This window comes from Lotus japonicus, chromosome 3 (genome assembly GCF_012489685.1).
Source record: "Lotus japonicus ecotype B-129 chromosome 3, LjGifu_v1.2".
Classification (NCBI taxonomy): Eukaryota; Viridiplantae; Streptophyta; class Magnoliopsida; order Fabales; family Fabaceae; genus Lotus; species Lotus japonicus.
Genome location: NC_080043.1, coordinates 15,145,683 through 15,164,162, shown reverse-complemented (window position 1 = coordinate 15,164,162; position 18,480 = coordinate 15,145,683). Strand labels below are relative to the sequence as shown.

Here is an 18,480-nt window from a genome sequence, read left to right as displayed (position 1 = left end):
TTAACACATTTTATTTTTTATGGACTTGGATTTTTTAGCACTTTCCCAAAAATGTCTTTTACTACAATATTTCAACTATATTGTAATAATTGTCCGGATTTATTAGCACTTTCCCAAAAATGTCTTCTACTACAATATTTCAACTATATTGTAATAATTGTCCGGAATTTTATATTCTTGGCTATTCTTTCCTCTCATTTATTCCCTTGAAAAATGCTAGAACCATTCTGGTCAGTAAGGCCACGTTCCTCATTTAAAACCATTGCGCAATTTCACTTGGCAGGAGAATAAGGCCTGGGCTTATATCCAATAGTAACACTTAACGTGCTAGAAATAAATATTAAATAGCTTCTCCAAAATATCAAAAAAACCAAAATTAATAAAGAAACACATTATTTAATAGATAAAAATGTAATGATAAAATTTAAACATTTAACAACCCCCCCCCCCCCCCCCCCCCCCACCCAAATAAAAAAAACGTCCCCCAAGTCTGAAGTTTAGAAGACCCAAACAAGTGAAGCCTACACACAATCTCACAAAATCCCACAACCAATACACTAATTTATCCAACGATATAAAGTTTACTACCCCTAGCAGAGTTGTCCGGGGCTTCCACTGTGATGTTCAATAATAAGCCTTGCGAGGATTGTTCTGTAAAATCAATCAAAAAACATGAAAACCAGGTTATTATATTGACCCAAGCATTGCCACTCCAACATATTCAGAAAACGGAAAAGGGAACCATCACATTACTTACCAGAGGATTGGGTCTGTGGCGGTAGCCGAGCATCATCCGCTTCTTGTACTGCTCATATATGTCATCCTCAGCAGTCACCTCCCCAGGTTCGTGAGCACCAACCCCCAAGTTATTCTTCTTAATGTTACCTGCCATGATAGGATCCGAAATGCCCTTCCTAGAGCCGCCCAGACCCTCACCTGGAAGTCATGATTGTTAACACCGGAACAACAATAATTTAAATATCATAAACATTAATGTGCATGTTCGGATACACGGTGAAGCCAGAATCACGGTGGACAGCCACAAAGCTAAGGAAAGTTGCTTCTATACCGTGATTCTGGCTCACTGGTTTTCCAAGTGTATCCAAATGTAATATCAAACTTATGTTTTACAAAATAAAATTCAATAATAAAAATATAGTACTCAGACAACACAAAATCTTGAAGCAGATTACTTCGAGACAAATCTTTAAAATACACTCAAGGGCTTGACAATAAGAGTGGGAAAGGGACAAAGAAGAGAACCTTCTTTCCAACCCATTTTTGACAAGAGCTTATGACCAACGTTATCAGCCTGGATTTTAGCCCTCTCTGCAGCCTCCAGGGCAGCTTTCTGTGCTGCAGCATCATTACAGCTAGCCAAGAACTTATTAAGTTCTTCCGGTGGAATGAAATCATCCATGTGATGGCCTTTCTTACCTGGAGATGTGTGTCCCCAGAAAGGAAACAAAAGATTATGCCATGAAAAGAAGTGCACAAAAGGAACTATTTGAAAAGTGTATATTAAGACCAATAGAAAGCCATTAACAATCAAACTTTTAACCTTGAAGAGAAGCAGGAGGGGGCATCTCATCTTTTGACTGCTTAGGTTGTTTAAACTTTTCTTCCTGTGCAGCTTTCTTCATGTAGAACTCCATCAGTGCTAAGGAATCAGCACTTGATGAAACACTGGGTTCCTCTGCAGTGAAAATACACACATCATAAAGCAACAAAAGTCGCACACCAAGTCAATGAGAAGAGTAATAATAGTCCAGTATGTGGTTCAGACTTTTCCCCCCTTCGGGGACTAATTACAATGCAAGTGAACAAGTTTATGATTCATGTTCAGTACATCCTGAACTTTATTCAATTGAGAGGCAAATGGAGATGAAACATAGAAATTGTTAATACAACCAAAAACACAGTGTATGACAAATACCAATGCTTCCTGCTGATAATGTTTGAATTGAAGATACAGAAGCCCTTGAATTGCCACCACTTTCATATAAAGCAGATGCAGGGATTTGGTAGGCTGTACGCTGCTGAGATGATTTTTGAGGACCATTTGTCTGTATGGAAGACGAAGTGCTTGTACACCCTGAATATTGAGATTCCATCATGAAATGCCAAATTAAAATAAACCATGGGATGTAAAAGAGAAGGCATATCCACAAATCAAAGAGAGCAAGATTTCTCAAATCCACAGGCTAGTTGGTGAATGAAGCACCACTACTATGAGACATATCACAAGACTAGTGCTTTTAGAGTAACTTACATAACCGTGGTTCAAATGCAAAATCAGAATAAAGACATGAGCAGGCATGACGAACCAATTTCAGTTTAACTTATATAACCATTGCAGTCACACATCTTTATTGCACGACCTCCAAAGAATTCAAAACTATATCTTTATCTCCAAGCTTGCTTAGAGAATAATATATTACTTCATTAAGATCAATAAAATGACTTGTAATATAGTTGTTCTCTCTATTAGATTGAGAATATGACGGACTATATGACTTACAAGTCTCATAATGCACAAGGAAAACCAGCAAGTGTATGTTAAGATCCAATTGTAATGCATGAGACTTAGTCCCATGATGGAAGTGTGAGATTCTGGTGTGGAGTTTATAAGACCTTGGGCTCTTCAACAACAATAGCTTGATTTTGTTATATGATTCTCCAAAGGTTCTTATCAATTGGTATCGGATATTTACACCTCTTTTCTACAAACAAACACCGCTGGAGGTGACACTACCATTGCAATGTTCTCATGTGATGAGTCAAAGGGCTAATGCACAGCCTGTCGATGTGAGGCTCTGAGGAGCGTGATGGGATGTTAGAATCCATTTACAAGGTATGAGACTTCAGTCCCATACTCCCATGTTGGAAGAATAAGATTCTGGTCTGGGGTTTATAAGGCCTTGGGCTCTTCAACTAGAAGAACTAACTTTTGTCGTATGGTTCTTATCATTCTCATACATTAGTTTTCATCCTCTCACTGCTGAGAAGAGGACTATTAGTGTATGGGTTAAATATGGTATTTTGCGGTAGCAATGAGATTTCTAACTTACAATGAAATAAAAATCCATTTTAGATACAATTCTTACACATCAACACTGGTCTGTATTGGGGTCTAAGTAAATAAGAAACTCTAAAATGGGAATATTATTCACTATGATTAGTTTTGGGGATAACTTTTTATTTGCACAAAATCCCACCCACTCACGTCGGCAACTAAAGTTGTGCTTGGAAGTTGGGAATATGCAGGCATGAATTCCAACTCACCAACACAGAAGCAACAATTTGTTTTAGTGGAGCAAATGTATGTTTGAGTAGTTGCAAAAGTAAAAACATACTGGGTCAATCAATTGCCTTCTCTTTTAAAACTTATCAATACAAGAGCTGAAGAGCATTGAATTGAAAAACAAACATGCAAGATATTTTAACATCAGCAGCAATAAACATGACCAAAGATTTCTATTCAAAAGGCCAAAAACTTCAAATGAAAAAGCCAGTTATAACTTCTTGACCAAAATAGCAGCTAAGACACCTTAATGACTTTTTTAAAAAAACATGAAAATATATTGAAATACGTTTGCAATGTGTTAGAAAATAAGGAAGGATTAAAAGAGCCAAGTGAGCCAACTTTTGTTAGTTAAACCATGTTAGCTAAAGCTGTCAAGTGTGTTAGTCAGGCCTCAAACTGCAGTAGCAGAGATAGAGAATGTAAGTGAGGGCAGTTAGTTCATCACATAGTTTTGGGTGAGAAAGACCTGACTCTTGAATTTCTAGGGAAAACAGTTCTGTACTCATTCTTTCTCCTCGTATTTGGTTTTCCGTTGGCCTAGGACTAACATAGATCACGTTAATAAATTTTCTATATTTGCATTTCTGGACCAATGTCTATCAAGATACTAACCATTAGGAGGCGCCTGTGATTCCTGGGACTGCATATGAGCCTTTTCCTCTTGAGCAAGTTGATATTCATAATACTTGTAGTCAGCACATCTCTCATCAAATAAAAACCTGCAAGTTAAAACATGATCAAAGATAATCATAAAGTAGGAAGCATCATCAACATCAATTTTAAAGGATTAAAAGTTCACCCTATACTAACTTGAAAGGTGTATCCCCAGGATTTTTTGAACGTGTGACATCCTCAAATCGCCTTCCATTTCTAGCCACAAAACTTGCCAGTTTGTCAGCTACTTTCTTCACTGTAGGATCACTTGGAGAAGGAGGTACTGCATATCACTTATAAAACTGATTAATACCGAGAGCATGAACAAGGGAATGCAAATTAGTCTTGTAGCAGGCTTGCCAATACACCATTCTTGATAGGTACTTGAGGAATAAGCTGCATTCATGAGACAGAAATATTCAAGACATTTTTCTCCTCTTTGCTGCAAGTGACTTTAATGAGCAAAGAAGGTATATACCGAGATGCCCCCTTCAATAATGAAACTGCGTTTAATGCAGAGGATGACCCTTTCATGCGGAAAAAAAAGGGGGCAGGGGTAGAGTAATTGCAATAGTATGCCTATAAAGGCATCTTCGTTCACCTAAATTCTGTAAGGGGAAATTTTTGAACAAGTTTCACAAACAACCCAAGTTTGCACCTTTCTTCCGACTCATACACTTCCTCTATGTGACCCAAAGTATGACTATAAATGAAAGGGCTGAGTTTATTTTCGATTGTCTTGCACTTATCTCCTCCTTCCTTCCAATCCCAAGTGGAAAAGATAAACCACACTGAAACAGAAAATTTAATCATCATCATCTAAACCTTTTCCCACTAGGTGGGGTCAGCTAGGTCTAGCCCTAATACTTTTCCGTACATTAAGTTTACATGTACATTATAAATCTCTCTTGATGACTTGGACTATAGTTTTCCTAGATCCCCCTCTAACCCTAACTAGTGGAATTCTTACATCTGATCAACCCTCCTTCCAGTTCTTCACCATACAAGCTCAAACCAACTAAAGACGAGACTATCATTTTTTCTACAACAGGAAAGTTTTTCTCTGAGAATTAAATCTCTAATCCCATCAAACTTTTTGTAACCACTCAACCATCTTAACATTCTCATCTTTGCTAGAGTAAGTTTATTTCTTGTTATCTTTTTATCGCCTAGTATTCACCATACAGAATTTAAGTCCTATAGCTATGCGGTAGAATTATCTTTTAAGTTTGAGTGGTGCTTTTCTATCGTGATCACTAATCATGTTGGAAACCTCTCTGAAATTTCATTTATTTCCACTCTCAAATCTCCAACTAAGACAAATATTATTTGCAAACAGCATGAACTGTGGTACTGCTCTCGGATTTCTTCAATAAGCACGTCTAGAACGAAGTATAAAGATAAGGGCTTAGAGTTGACCCTTGGTGCACACCACACCTCTAATTATATGGAAAATCGTTTACTCTCCTCGTGTCCTCACACTAGCTGTGACCCCCTCATGCATATCTTTTATTACATGAATGTAAGGAACTCTAACTTCTTCCCTAGAACCTTCTACAAAACCTTTCTAAGTACTTCATCATATGTCGTTTCCAAATCAATAGAACCATAAGTAAGTTCTTTTGTTATGCCAATATCTATCCATGAGCTTTTGTATCGAATATACAGCTTCCATTTCCATAGTTGATCATCCCAGCTTAAAATCGAATTGGTTCATTGAGATATGGGAATCTAGTCTTACTCTCTCTTCAATTACTCTCTCCCAAAGTTTCGCAGTACAACTATATATCACCTTTACTTTTAGAAATAGGAAGTAGAGTACTTCCTCCATTCCTTCATCATGCTCTTGGACCTCATTAAAGGAAAATTTAGAGACAAATTTTTCATAAAATCATTAAAGATACAAACAACACCGCATTCTTACTAAAGGAAAAAAAAGATATAGAATTCAAAAAAATTGAGATGGGAAACAGTGACAGAAGAGTCCAGGACCAACTCTCCAAAATGAAGGCCCATAATGCTTAGGATACTAACACACTCACTCATCCAAGAGCCCTTTGAGTTTGAAGCACAGACAGTATAAAGGCCTACCCCATTACGAGCTGAAATTGAACTTTATTAAAAACTGGAATAACTGAATCCCTGATCAATTGATTCAGAGACTCTAATATCATGCCAAGGCCTATCTCTCCCAAAAGCTGAAGTTGTTAGGAAAAGACTCATGTATAATTTTTATATCTAATGAAAAGTAACAAGTGACAACAGATATATTTGGACTTCCAACAAATCAACAAGAGAGATGTCGAGAAGGGAAGTGAATTAGAAGGTAGGTTAGAAACTATGACATATTAACACAAATAATCATGATCATAATGAGATACAGCTAGAAGATATAGAGCATGCCTAAATGAACTAAATAAATTACTCAAGAAATAACAAGGATACAGTAAGATCTTAATGAAAAAATAAGCATGACATAGAAAGGCTTGGCACAACAAGTCAAATGCTAAATATGAAATAATTATTTACCTTACTACTTCATAATTGATAATTCTAATGAGAACCCAGCATTCAGCAGGACTACCAACCACAGGCAATCTATCAATAGAAACCAAAAAGTTTAAGAAGCAATTACCAACATCAACTTGTCTTGATGACTTCTCAGTGCCCTTCTCCTGGCCTAACTTTTGCCGTTTCTGTGGTGCATCATTTGGAACATCCGCAACATCTGTTTCTTCTTCATCCTCATCAGCACTTAACTTAACAGGTGGTGGCACCAGCTTAGACTTTTGTTTTAAACTGAAAGCTAGCTTGCCACTGGAACCAGCTTGGGGTGTTTTATGTGCATCACTTGCCTTCAAGTCCACTGACATTTTACTAATGGAAGGATTAGAAGACAAAGACCCTGATATAACTTTAATTGGTTTAGAATCCTTGATGTTGACATTCTTCCCCTTTCCCTGCTCTTGTTGAAGTTGCTTGAACCTTTCCATAAATGAACCATCATTTGCGAAGATGGCAGGTGGCACCCCCTTGTCCATTAGCTAACAGCCAAACTATGTAGTTTACAGCAACAAACTGTTTGACAAGCAAACTTCAAAGCTTTTTAGATGAAGCAGTAGATTAAACTTGAATATGCTATTTTTTAGTACATGGTAAAATCTAAATCTAAAATTTAAAGACAAATAATTGTGTGTCTCTGGGCCGTGTGTATGGAGAATGATTTGTTGGGAGAGGCCAACCCACTTCAAATGTGATCTCAAAGCCTCGGCTGTGGGAATGCCTTGGTTAAGACCAAAAAGAGAATATAGGACCCAAACTAAATGACAGTCTAAATTCAATGCCAACCTGATATCATTGACAATAAACACAACCATATAAAGGTTTTAAATCATGGTCCGCAACCGCGATTGTGGCCGCCATAACATGGATTTTGAGGTCTTTGCGGCCACATCAAGTCCACAATTATGGCCAAATAATTCCTCAATATCAAGGACTTGATATGATGCTATTGATGGATCGATCATGAAAAATTGACAGAAAATATTCGAAAAACAAGGAATCAAATCGGCTAAAACTCCTCCTAATGGAAAACGATCCCAAATTACAAACCCTAATTCTGAATCGAATTCCAACAAATTCTCTATTGCTTCGCATCAATTGAGGAACAAAAATTGAAAAACCGAAAGGATAATGATTTCCGACAACAAGATAGTGGTGGATCGGTGGCAGAAACATGAGAGACTGACCTTATGATGTTGTGTTGTTGATGTGTTTGAGGTAATCTGGAAAAGCTGAATTTCACCCCCAAAAGCTGAATGGCCTTGCTCAAAGCGGTAGGTAGCTTGTTTATAGAAATATAAAATAAAATATTTATAATAAATAGAGTGATCATTATAAAACCTCTTTTACTCAAATTCAAAAAAAAATTTGTTTGTCACGTGAGAAAATAAACCTTAAATTTATTAAAATAAAAAAAGACTTAAATATGTTCAAATAGGCAATTTCTTACTAACGAATGATTGGTTCAAGTGGTACATACTTGATTCCTCTTAAGCAAAGTCTCGGATTCGAGTCTTATGGATGGAAAAAAAATCTCGTCAAGAGAGTTAGCCTGACAATGATATGGATGTTCCCGACTCATTATTTCCGAAGGGGAACACATGTTTTACACCAAAAAATTAGGTAATTCCCTAACATAAGGCAAATTCAAATACTTTGTTTTATTACAGTTTTTAAAACTGTTTTCTGTTTTTAAAAATTAAATAATTTTTATTTTAATTTACTGTGTTAATTTTATGATTTTTTAAAATATTAATTAAATTAAATTGCACTAATATTTAATTTAAATCAAGCCTAGGTGGAAATAAAAAAATTATAAAAATATGGGTTATTGTGATATAACCAAAAATAAAATCAGAAACTACGCTAGGGACAAAATATGCATCAGTTAAAATAAGTTACATATATCCTATGTGACATTTTAGCTCCACAAGAATAATGTTAAACAACCCATATAAGCAAGCCACAATGGAGATGTTCTTAGTATTTTCAGATAGAAATAAAAATATGTGAAAATGAAGTGTATAAGAAATGAGTTGTGTATATATCATTGTTGTTTGGCTAAAAAGCATTTTTGGCCCCTGATGTTTCAAGTTTGTGCAAATTCTGCCCCTATCTATTTTTGTCGATGTTTCTACCCCTCATGTTTTCAAACAGTGCACCGTCTACCCCTGACGGAGGGGTAGACGATGCACTGTTTGAAAACATGAGGGGTAGACGATGCATTGTTTGAAAACATGAGGGGTAGAAACATCGACAAAAATAGAGTAGGGGCAGAATTTGCACAAACTTGAAACATCAGGGGCCAAAAGTGCATTTTAGCCTTGTTGTTTTCAACAACCACAATGTAAGAGACAGTAAATGCAATGGTGGAAGGACCCATAAATTCTGCGGCTGCTTTGAGAACTCAAAATGCTGAGCAAGAGGAAGAAGATAACAGAAGAGAGGGAGAGAAAGAGATAACTGTAAATGCATCTCTAAAATTGAATCAACCACTCAATCTACTTAATTAATTAATTTAGTAATATATCCAATAGTCCTCAAACAGCTGAATCACAGTGAGCAACTTTATGAGTGAAGCATCGAAGACAGGACACTACAAGTGAACCTTAACCTTATGAAAACAATCTTCTATTGACCAGAATTTTATCCACACAAAATACCAATTACTTCGTTTTACTTAACTGAAACTGGGGAAAAAAACTATGCCCAAACTGTATAGCAGGCCACGAGCAACGTGTATTCAAATGGATTTTTCCCTAAAAAATTTGTATTGTTGTTTAACTGCAGAGTAGCTACCAGATGAAATGATAAATTATTCTGAATAGACATGTAAGAAAATTACAAAAGTATCATCAACTGTAAGTTCGAAATTGTAACATTATAGAAAGAATAAAAATTTAATTACATTAATGAAATAAATGACGCAGTCTATAACAAAGCTCAACTTTACCCTTTTTATCCAATTCTCTATTAATCTTTTACCAGTAACACTTCCAACCATAAAGTAGATAGACTCAGCCGAAACAAAAATACCATGCAAATTGCAATGTCCACCTTGCCCACACACACTTAAGCTGTATGGATAATTCCCAGATATTTCCATTACATTCTTCTCGCCTTTCATTCCAACAAAATCACTGTCTTCCCTTTCTGTAGCTTCAATTGAAGACGAAGAATAGGCATTTATTAAACGTCATGTACAACCTACATGCATTCAAATATCCTCCATGTACAGAAGAAATTCCAGCAGGTGTCTCCATGAATCAATTTTTTTTACCATTTATGCCACCAGAAATGAACCTCAGGCCACCTTAGTCTGCTACAATGATAAGATTGAATTACGTGGTACCTGAACTGCCTTCTGGCTTAGATTCTGTTCTAACATAGGTGAGTCCACGAGCAGAAGGAGAAGGCATACCAATATTGCCAGTAGTCAAGGCTGAACCATTGTCAGATGGACTACCCTGAGCATCCCGCTTCCATTGCATACTCCTAGCACCCACTTTTAATGGAGGCCGAGGTCTAAAAGCACCAGGAATACCTCTTGGAAAGGGAACTCGGGAAAACCTAGCAGTAGAAAATGGAGATCCCCTAAGAATGCGTGGCCATCCCATGGTTGGAGTTGATTCTTGATGTGCAGCACTTTTCATCACAACCTGCAATAGATAGTAAATTGCATAACTAATAGTTCTCAAACCTTGTTTTTATCTTAAAATCTTCAAAAATTTATGACATGCTATATTATATGATAGCAGGCTCATAAGATGTGCATTTATCAATAATTTTTTTTGAAGGTCTGTTTATAACACGCACGCATGCACACAGACAACAGACATACGACACACACATATACTAGTAAATCATACACTGCTATCGACCCAGGAGTCAATGGATGCAAACATATCAGAAGCAACGAAGCAACATGCAGGAGATTTCGACCAGAATCGAGGAGATGTAGTCAGACACGGCAGGGAGAAGTCACAGCTTCAATTTAGATCAAGAGAACACAATCAGAGGACAAATGGAAAGAGAATATCAAAACAGGAGGAAGATTGAAATTCCAGTTTTCAAGGGCAATGACTCATAAGGCTGGGTGAATTGAATTGAATTGAATTGCATTGTGGTATTTCTAATTGATGGGGTATCCAAGGAAGACCACATGATTGCAGCTATGGTGGCAATGGAAGGGTGTGCACTATATTCGTTTCAGTGGTGGGCGTCTTGCACCATGAGTATCTCTTGTTCCATGTTCAGGAACACAATCATTAGGTGCATTCCAGAATCCACATGAGATTTGGTTAGGCTCAGCGCAAGAGTACAGAGAGCAGTTCGAGATTCACACTGGGCCATGACGAACAACAAAGGTGAGAGGAGAGAGAACTTAAGTTTCACTCACCCTAGTCCTTATTGAAGCTGATGCATATTGCTTGATACGTGAGAAAAAATTGGGTGATCCAAAAAGGGTAAGGGGGAGGAAATAGCCAATCAAGAATTACAGCAGGAGCAATTCCATTTCAAAAAGCTACTTAAGTGAAGGTAATAGTCAATTTAAAGTTAAAGGCACAGGGATGGCATGGCGACTGCTAAGGTAGGATCGAACACTGCCTAGCTGTGCGGAGAGTTCCAGTGGGACTAAAGGCAGCAACGGAGAAAGGTGACAAGGGGAAGAGTTTCCAACAATAAAGAAGAATACCAAGAAAGAAAAGTTAGGCTTTGGGTGTGAATGAGAAATTTAAATTTGAACATTTTTTCAAAATCCAGCATCTTCGGGCCATGTTGGAGGGTACCGCAGAAGAAGAAATTCTAAAACGGGAGGAAAGCCCGCTCAGCATGATCCTCAAAATATGAACAATAAGATGTAAATTTGAACATCCTTTCAAGATCGAGCATCTTTGGGTCATGTTGGAAGGAACCACAGAAGAAGAAACTATAAAACGAGAAGCAAAGCCCGTTCAGCGGGATCCTCAAAACATGGACAGGCAGATGTATTGTAATGGAAAACTTACACTGCCATCTCTCATATTCATTAATAATTAAGAATGAGAGCACTTAGAAAAAGAGCAGGATATTGACCTCAAAATGCAACAATTAAAACAGGATGTGGTCAGTTGTGGTCAGAGAATCTTCTGAACAATCTGGAACTAAACTCAAGATTAGCTCAATATCCCACCCTAAAATGGCATGCAAAGAGAGGTTGATAAACAGGTGTTTGGAGTCTTTACTTCAGGTGCTTTACGAGGGGCACATGTTGATCGGACCCAGCCAAAAGGAAGAACAGAGCTAATATTATTCAAGAATGTCAAATGAAACTATAGCGGTTGCACAGTATTCCAGAGTCTCGGCCCCTTTCCCATTTCCCAATTAGAAATGATCCCCAAAGATGATCATCATCTCTAACTCTCTTGTTTATAATATTCTCTATCAGTCTATCCCACTATCTAACTAATTAACTCCCTTCAACTATCTACTAACTACCTAATTAACCGAGAAAGGGGCTACCTATCAATACTCCCCCGCTGAACATTCACCTTGTCCTCAAGGTAAAGGTTTAAGAAGAGACCTTGCCTGAACTTTAGAACAAAAACCAGTTTTGGGCTTGAGGCAGCCTAGAGAAAATGGCCTTAACACAGTAAATGAGGCAATAAACGTGAAAGGGGCTACCTATCAATACTCCTCCCCCGCTGAACATTCACCTTGTCCTCAAGGTAAAGGTTTAAGAAGAGACCTTGCCTGAACTTTAGAACAAAAACCAGTTTTGGGCTTGAAGCAGCCTAGAGAAAATGGCGTTAACACAGTAAAAGAGGCAATAAACGTGAAAGCTCCATGTTGAGGACAAGGCAAAGTTGTTTTTTGGGTGTAGGAGGTAATTAGCCAGCCAATTAGTTTTTAACTGTTTGACAACCTGAATTAGTTCTTCTACTAAGGAGAGATGGTAGGAAAAAAGAGTGGAAAGTAGTTATTGGGAGAGGACTAATAGGGTGGTCAGAGACCACTTTTTTAAAGTTATCACAGTTTTCAAGGCTATAAAAAAAGGAAACACACAGTAAATGAGGCAATAAACGTGAAAGCTCTATGTTGAATGCAATCCCATTAAAGGACTTCTACTTTTGTTTCAAATGCAATTCAAACAGGCTCCAAAGTCCAGACTGTTTATCTTGCACCTTTGGATCTCATTCATCAGAATATTTCAGCTTAAAAACACATCACAGTTTGTTTTCCTTTTCTCTGTATTGGTTGGGTTGTACAATTATCAAGATATTTTCGTATCAAGATGACAAAGTTGACATTTTCCTGACAATGTGATAAAAGCCTTGGGAGAACCACACCACAAAAGCTAGCTGTTGTAGTTGGAGAGCCCAAGGCCTTATAAACCCCGCATTAGAATCCCATACTTTCAATGTGGGACTCAAGTCACATACCTTGCAATTGGGTTCCTAACACAATGACTGGAAATTACAACTAACTAAGCGAGACAAAGCACCTCTTTAATTATGGATATGCCAACACACTCACAAAATTATTAATAGTGACTAGAGAAATTGACATTCTTCAAAATGAAAAAGAATTTCAGAAAAGAGATTAACGGAGAAAATACCAGAAAAAAAACAAAAATTAGGGGGGGGGGGGGGGGGGGAACCTCTAGATAACTAAAGTGCCAAGCTGTGATCAATACCTTGAGAATCCGGGACATGAAAGAAGTGCCATCTAGAGATAATGCATTATCTGCTGCTTCTTTTCGCATGAACTCAACATAAGCTGCTCTGCTCAAGTAAATATAAGCCAATATTAAGTTCCACCAAAATAAACTGGATATATAATGAGCAAAACAAAATTCTGAAACATCTTACCCTTTTGGCTGCCCGGTTGCAGCATCAGTAACTATAATCACTTTCAACACTTCCCCAAATTTATTAAAATGTCGAGACAGGCCATCTTTGGTAGCAGCAAAATGAACCTGTATATAATCCAACTTCAGAAATCAAACAAATTCTAAGCCTTCACCCCCCCCCCCCCAAAAAAATAACAGAGTAAGAGTTATTTACATTGCTAACAAAAATGGTTCTGGATTCAACGTCTTCCAAAGGACGACCAGCAAGACTAGAACCTGGGAATACATAAAAGATGCAATCAGTTCGAGACCTGATTAATCTCCTAAATCTTCATGTGGTATGTTATAATATTAAAATATAAAAGTAGAGAGAAAAAAGAACATAGCAAAATGTGTAGCTCATGTGACAAGCCATTCAATAAAAATATTTATTTAAATGACCAGCAAAATAATCTTCACATGTGGCTCAGAAAAAAAATTCCCACTGAAGATTTAAAACTTACCAGAAATACATAACTGTGACTTGCTAGACTCTTTCTGAACATCTGGAGAAGGATTTGCCTGTTAAATGCCATAATATAAATGTCAACAATCTATGGCTAAACACTCGAGCATGTGATATTAGTTATAGTATCAGGTACAATAAACTTTATCCCCTTAAGTATAATCCTCTCACAACTTACTTCTCTGAAGTTTGAACCACTTAAGCTCAGTCAAACAAAACAGAACCTCCAGACACATAAACATAAAATTCGAAGAGGTTAAGTGATAAATAAACAAATTTGAAGGGAGTTAAAAGTAAGGCCAGAGTGTGCACACCCCTTATGTTCTGATTGATTTAACAGAACTTTGTAGTCTTTTCAATAAAAACCAAACATCAAAGGAGATATGTAATATAAAGAAAAACTAAGGAAACAAAGTTGAGAAAGAGCTATATTTCACTGGGGCAAAATATTTATATTTCACTAATTTTAAACAGAAAACTAGTCTCTCAGATACGTATGTATAAATGAAGAACTCACATTCCCGTTGCTAACTTTCGAAGTGTTGGTATTATCCTCCATCAGTTGCATGCCAGATCTGTGAGCTCCTGTTTCATGATCGGAGGCTTTATGACCAGCTAATTGTGCAACCTGGCTCGGTTCCTGATACTGTGGTGGCTTCCAAGTATTTACATTAACAGAAATATTCACTATTTTATGAGAAGCACGTGCAGCAACAGGTTTCTCCTGTTCTCGGTTCCGTTTCAGACGCAAACTATCATCAGCATTTCCACCAGAGGAGCTAAACTGAGAAATTTCTGTCACCCTATGACCCATGACGTCTACATCATGAAACCCTTCATTATCTGAAGCAGAATCAGAATGAGCTCCTGTTTCATGTTCCATTATGGTTGTGTTTGCAGGACGCTGCCCATTGTAACCAGATCTTTGAAGATACAATGATTGATTTTGCTCCTGATGTTGGAAATTATCTTCAAGTTGGCTCTTATCGACTGATGAATTCCTACCAGAACCAAGTCTATTAAATACACTTCCTGAGGATTTGGACTTCATCACATCTTCTGCAGCTTCTGCTACAGCCTTAAGCACTGAAGCCATTGGATTTGACACCCGGGAAGCAGGTTGCAAACGCTGAGGGTGTTCCGTCAAAGATGAATCACCAGAGGATGTAGAAACTACAGAACGAAGACGTTTTAAGGAAGGCTCCACTGACGTGCTCGGATTGGTTGTCCTTGAAGTAGCCACTGCATCTCGAACTGCAAATTGAAGCAGCCGTCGAGGAGCAGCATGTGATACAACATCCCTCTGTCGAAAATACTCAATTAGATGTTCAGAAGATTCTATTGAGAAACAACATGCAAAAATGGAGAGGAAAATAAGAAGACAACAAGCAAACTGTGTTGCGGATAGCATTTATTTTCTCAAGTTATGGAAACAGAGAATAGAATCCATCTAAGATAAATAAGCACAGATAAAATATAAGGCCTCAGATTGATGCAATTAATACATTTCTCTTGTACATATTTCACTAACATAATTAATAATTAATTTATGAAAAGGCAAGCATGAGTGTTGACAATTAGTGAAAATAAGATAATTAAAGCAACTACTACTCCACTCTTCAATTGTATATATACCCACCCTCACTTATATTAACTAGCATAATAAGATCATAATTATTTTTGAAACGCCATTAAAAAGAACTTAGTTTAATAGAATGTCAGTGTAAACATTACATCAGGCAAATATCAGCAGTTTTCAAACCTTTGTCCTCTGTTGTTCATCAGCTCGGCCTCTTTTTCTCTGAACAAGAGGTTTGGGAGATAATGACCTTGGATCACGATTGAGTTTAGGCGGGGCATTCCCCTTTAAATGAGGGTTGTCAACCTCAGAACTTTGAATAGAATGTGGTTCAGCTTCTCTACTCACCAGTCCTTTCCAATCTCTATTACGCCGACTTCTAGGTAACTTATTAGATTTTCCTCTTTCTGACTGTGAATTTGAATGCTGAAAAACATCCCCCCCAGCTTGGACTTCTGATATAACCTTAGGATCTTCAACCTGCAATTCTTCAGGTTTTACATATAAACCTAAATTCAAATCCAAATGATCCCACAGCCTGTTAACACAATATGCATATGAATTAGAAAATAGAATTACGAGTGTAAAGACTAAATTACATGCAATTAAATTAACCTCAAAATATCCATCAAAGAGTAAAAGAAAGACTAAAACTGAAATTACCAGGATACAAAAGAGTCACTGTCATCCCCCAAAAAAACATTCAACTCATTCCTAGCTTGGTCTTTGCGCTTACCATTCCTCAATAACACAATAACATATTCCTGTCAATGCATAAGGTAAACTTCAGTTCACTCAATAAAGTCAAATTCAACATACAAAAATTTTAATAGCTCATAGCAGTTGCCTGTATTCACGGGTAAATTCCTCCAAACACGGCATATTTACTATTAATTTTTTTCAAAAAGAGGAGAGAGACAGAGGTTACATAACCGCATGCAACTAACATGCACAGTAACAAGTGGTTTACAGATAATGAAGAAATTCTTAAGACATAAACAAAGAAGATCTACAATTCAAAATTATACACCATAACTGAATGTACAGCAAGTCCGCATCAATGCAACAATAACAAAAACAATCAAGCATTGTCTCAGTACGTACAGTTGGCTAGATGAACCAAATGATGCCATTGGACTGTATTAAGCAACTTTAAATAAATCCTAACAAAGTCTTTTAAAATGGTTCCTCAAACATTTTAGGGTCTGGTCTTCTTCCATTGGATCTGCTTTTCTCATTGGAGGGTCGGTTGCATTTTCCTGACAATGACATGACCCAATCACCTAAGAAGTGTTTTCATTCATGAAAATAGTCTGTTTATTCATGATAACTTTCAATCCCCGGAGTTGTTTTTCCTATCCTACCCACAACAAACCCCACCCCCCCCCAATCTCACTCTCCTCACCCCCCCCCCACCGCACCACACCCATCTTATTATCTCCTTCACCACTCACTCCCTCGCTTCACTCACTCACTTCTTCTCTTCATCTTCTACCTCTCCTTACTCACTAACTCCCTCTTCATCTTCTACCTCTCCTCACGCACTCACCCCATTCCTCTAAAACCCGGAAGGTAAAAACTCCAGGTGCAAACCGACGAATTCCCGGAATTTTTTGGCTCTGTTGACGGAATTATTACACCCGGAACTCATACAATGGGAATTGTACTGCCAGCTTTTTACAAACCCGGAAACTTCATTTCAATATTCCGGGAATATTAGTTTCCGGAACAAAGTTTTAATACTACCTTCTGGGAATTAGAACCCGAAAGCATTTATGTATTTCAATGTACCGGGTTTTACATCCCGAAACATAAATGCTCAACGTGTACGAGGTTCTAAGAACCCGGTATATAATGTAACTGGGCATTAAGGGAAATTACTACATAAAAGAAGGGTGCTATTTGCTGTGTTGGGGGGGCCAAAATCAACTCCCTTTATTCCCTCTTAATATAGGTTGCATAATGACCAATCTGTACTCATTCGTGAGTCTATCTCTAAGACAAATACACAAAAGTTATCTATAATTGTAAGAAAGGGAATGTATATGGTATGTTTTAATGTCACCCATTTTATAGCATAATTGCAAGAAGCTCATTGTACACGCACATACATCTACAAAATAATATCTACTGCCTAAGCCATACAAATATGACATCTGCATCAAAGGTTCCACCTATCAACCAGCAGGGCCATGAACTCACATGTCAACAGCAATTAGTAATCATCATAACCAGCAATGCATTTCCATACACAGTACATGTAATACCCTTCAGTGTTAATAGTAATACCACAAGTGGCCTTCACTTTGTGAAAAAAGTTTAAGAAAAAAAAAACATTTTTCTTGATTATCCCCTCTCCACATTAATCTATACTCCAAAATACGCGTCCGATCAAAAACCCTAATCATTCTAGCCACAATTTCTAGGGGTTTTTCTACAAAAATTCCTCATTTAATCATACAACTCATACCAAAAACAATACTCCGAATAACACTTCACTAATCAGTAAATGGCAATCACAATTTTGCAACCAAGCCCAGATTTTACTCTCAAAAAACCCAATCCAACAACCTAGAAACACACAGCATTCATTCATTCATTCGTAAACAGTGGCGGTTTAGGCCGTACCACTAGAATGTCATCGGTGTAATCCCCCATGAATTCCTTGAGCTTCTCCTTGACACACTCCATCAGCTTCGCAACTCCATCGGTGCTGAAGTTCACCTTGAACGTCCTTGCATCATCATCTCGATCGACACTCCCCATCACCAATTCCGAGCGAGAAAAAACCCTAACAGAAAAATCTCTGTCTCTGGCAAAATCCCGTGTGATCAATCGAAACCCTAATTGTTGAAATCTGGCGTGGGAAAATCAGAAAGAAAATCAGATTTTCTCAGGAAAGTGACGGAATGGTAATGGAATGTATATATATAGCAGAAAACACAACCTAATATACAGTCTCTCTCAGACTGGGTCGGTTAGTATGCCTTACAAGACCGTGGGGTGTCGTGTGTGTGTTGGGAAGGTTTTAAAATTAAATG

At 37.5% G+C, this 18,480-nt stretch overlaps 2 protein-coding genes across 3 annotated transcripts; both read right to left on the bottom strand.

Moving 5' to 3' along the window:
* Nucleotides 1-460: 460 nt before the first annotated feature.
* Nucleotides 461-7,843, bottom strand: LOC130742654 (SURP and G-patch domain-containing protein 1-like protein). 2 transcript variants are annotated; one of them, XM_057594758.1, is made up of 9 exons: nucleotides 7,711-7,843; nucleotides 6,597-7,055; nucleotides 4,118-4,244; nucleotides 3,920-4,026; nucleotides 1,937-2,095; nucleotides 1,562-1,696; nucleotides 1,264-1,437; nucleotides 758-936; nucleotides 461-651 (listed from the first exon to the last, which is right to left on the bottom strand). In XM_057594758.1, exons 2-9 carry the CDS (start codon nucleotides 7,000-7,002, stop codon nucleotides 625-627), a joined length of 1,314 nt encoding a protein of 437 aa, XP_057450741.1. In that variant the 5' UTR covers nucleotides 7,003-7,055; nucleotides 7,711-7,843; the 3' UTR covers nucleotides 461-624. The 2 variants fall into 2 exon arrangements, with proteins under 2 accessions (XP_057450741.1, XP_057450740.1); XM_057594757.1 differs by having other exon boundaries at nucleotides 6,597-7,039; nucleotides 7,711-7,831.
* Nucleotides 7,844-9,328: 1,485 nt separating this feature from the next.
* On the bottom strand, nucleotides 9,329-18,404 carry LOC130745560 (uncharacterized). The gene is made up of 9 exons (XM_057597876.1): nucleotides 18,068-18,404; nucleotides 16,103-16,203; nucleotides 15,623-15,977; nucleotides 14,378-15,163; nucleotides 13,859-13,916; nucleotides 13,570-13,631; nucleotides 13,375-13,481; nucleotides 13,200-13,287; nucleotides 9,329-10,182 (listed from the first exon to the last, which is right to left on the bottom strand). Exons 1-9 carry the CDS (start codon nucleotides 18,203-18,205, stop codon nucleotides 9,865-9,867), a joined length of 2,013 nt encoding a protein of 670 aa, XP_057453859.1. The 5' UTR covers nucleotides 18,206-18,404; the 3' UTR covers nucleotides 9,329-9,864.
* Between the last annotated feature and the right edge of the window lie 76 nt (nucleotides 18,405-18,480).

Coding starts and splice junctions, on each gene's coding strand:
- LOC130742654 (XM_057594758.1), bottom strand. CDS start 7,002: ATGGACAAGGGGGTGCCACCTGCCATCTTCGCAAATGATGGTTCATTT. Junction 4,245..6,596: donor ATCAAGACAAGTTGATGTTG/GTAATTGCTTCT, acceptor AGTGATATGCAG/TACCTCCTTCTCCAAGTGAT. Junction 4,027..4,117: donor CCTGGGGATACACCTTTCAA/GTTAGTATAGGG, acceptor TTTAACTTGCAG/GTTTTTATTTGATGAGAGAT.
- LOC130745560 (XM_057597876.1), bottom strand. CDS start 18,205: ATGGGGAGTGTCGATCGAGATGATGATGCAAGGACGTTCAAGGTGAAC. Junction 13,632..13,858: donor GTCACAGTTATGTATTTCTG/GTAAGTTTTAAA, acceptor ATGTATTCCCAG/GTTCTAGTCTTGCTGGTCGT. Junction 13,482..13,569: donor GAACCATTTTTGTTAGCAAT/GTAAATAACTCT, acceptor GATTATATACAG/GTTCATTTTGCTGCTACCAA.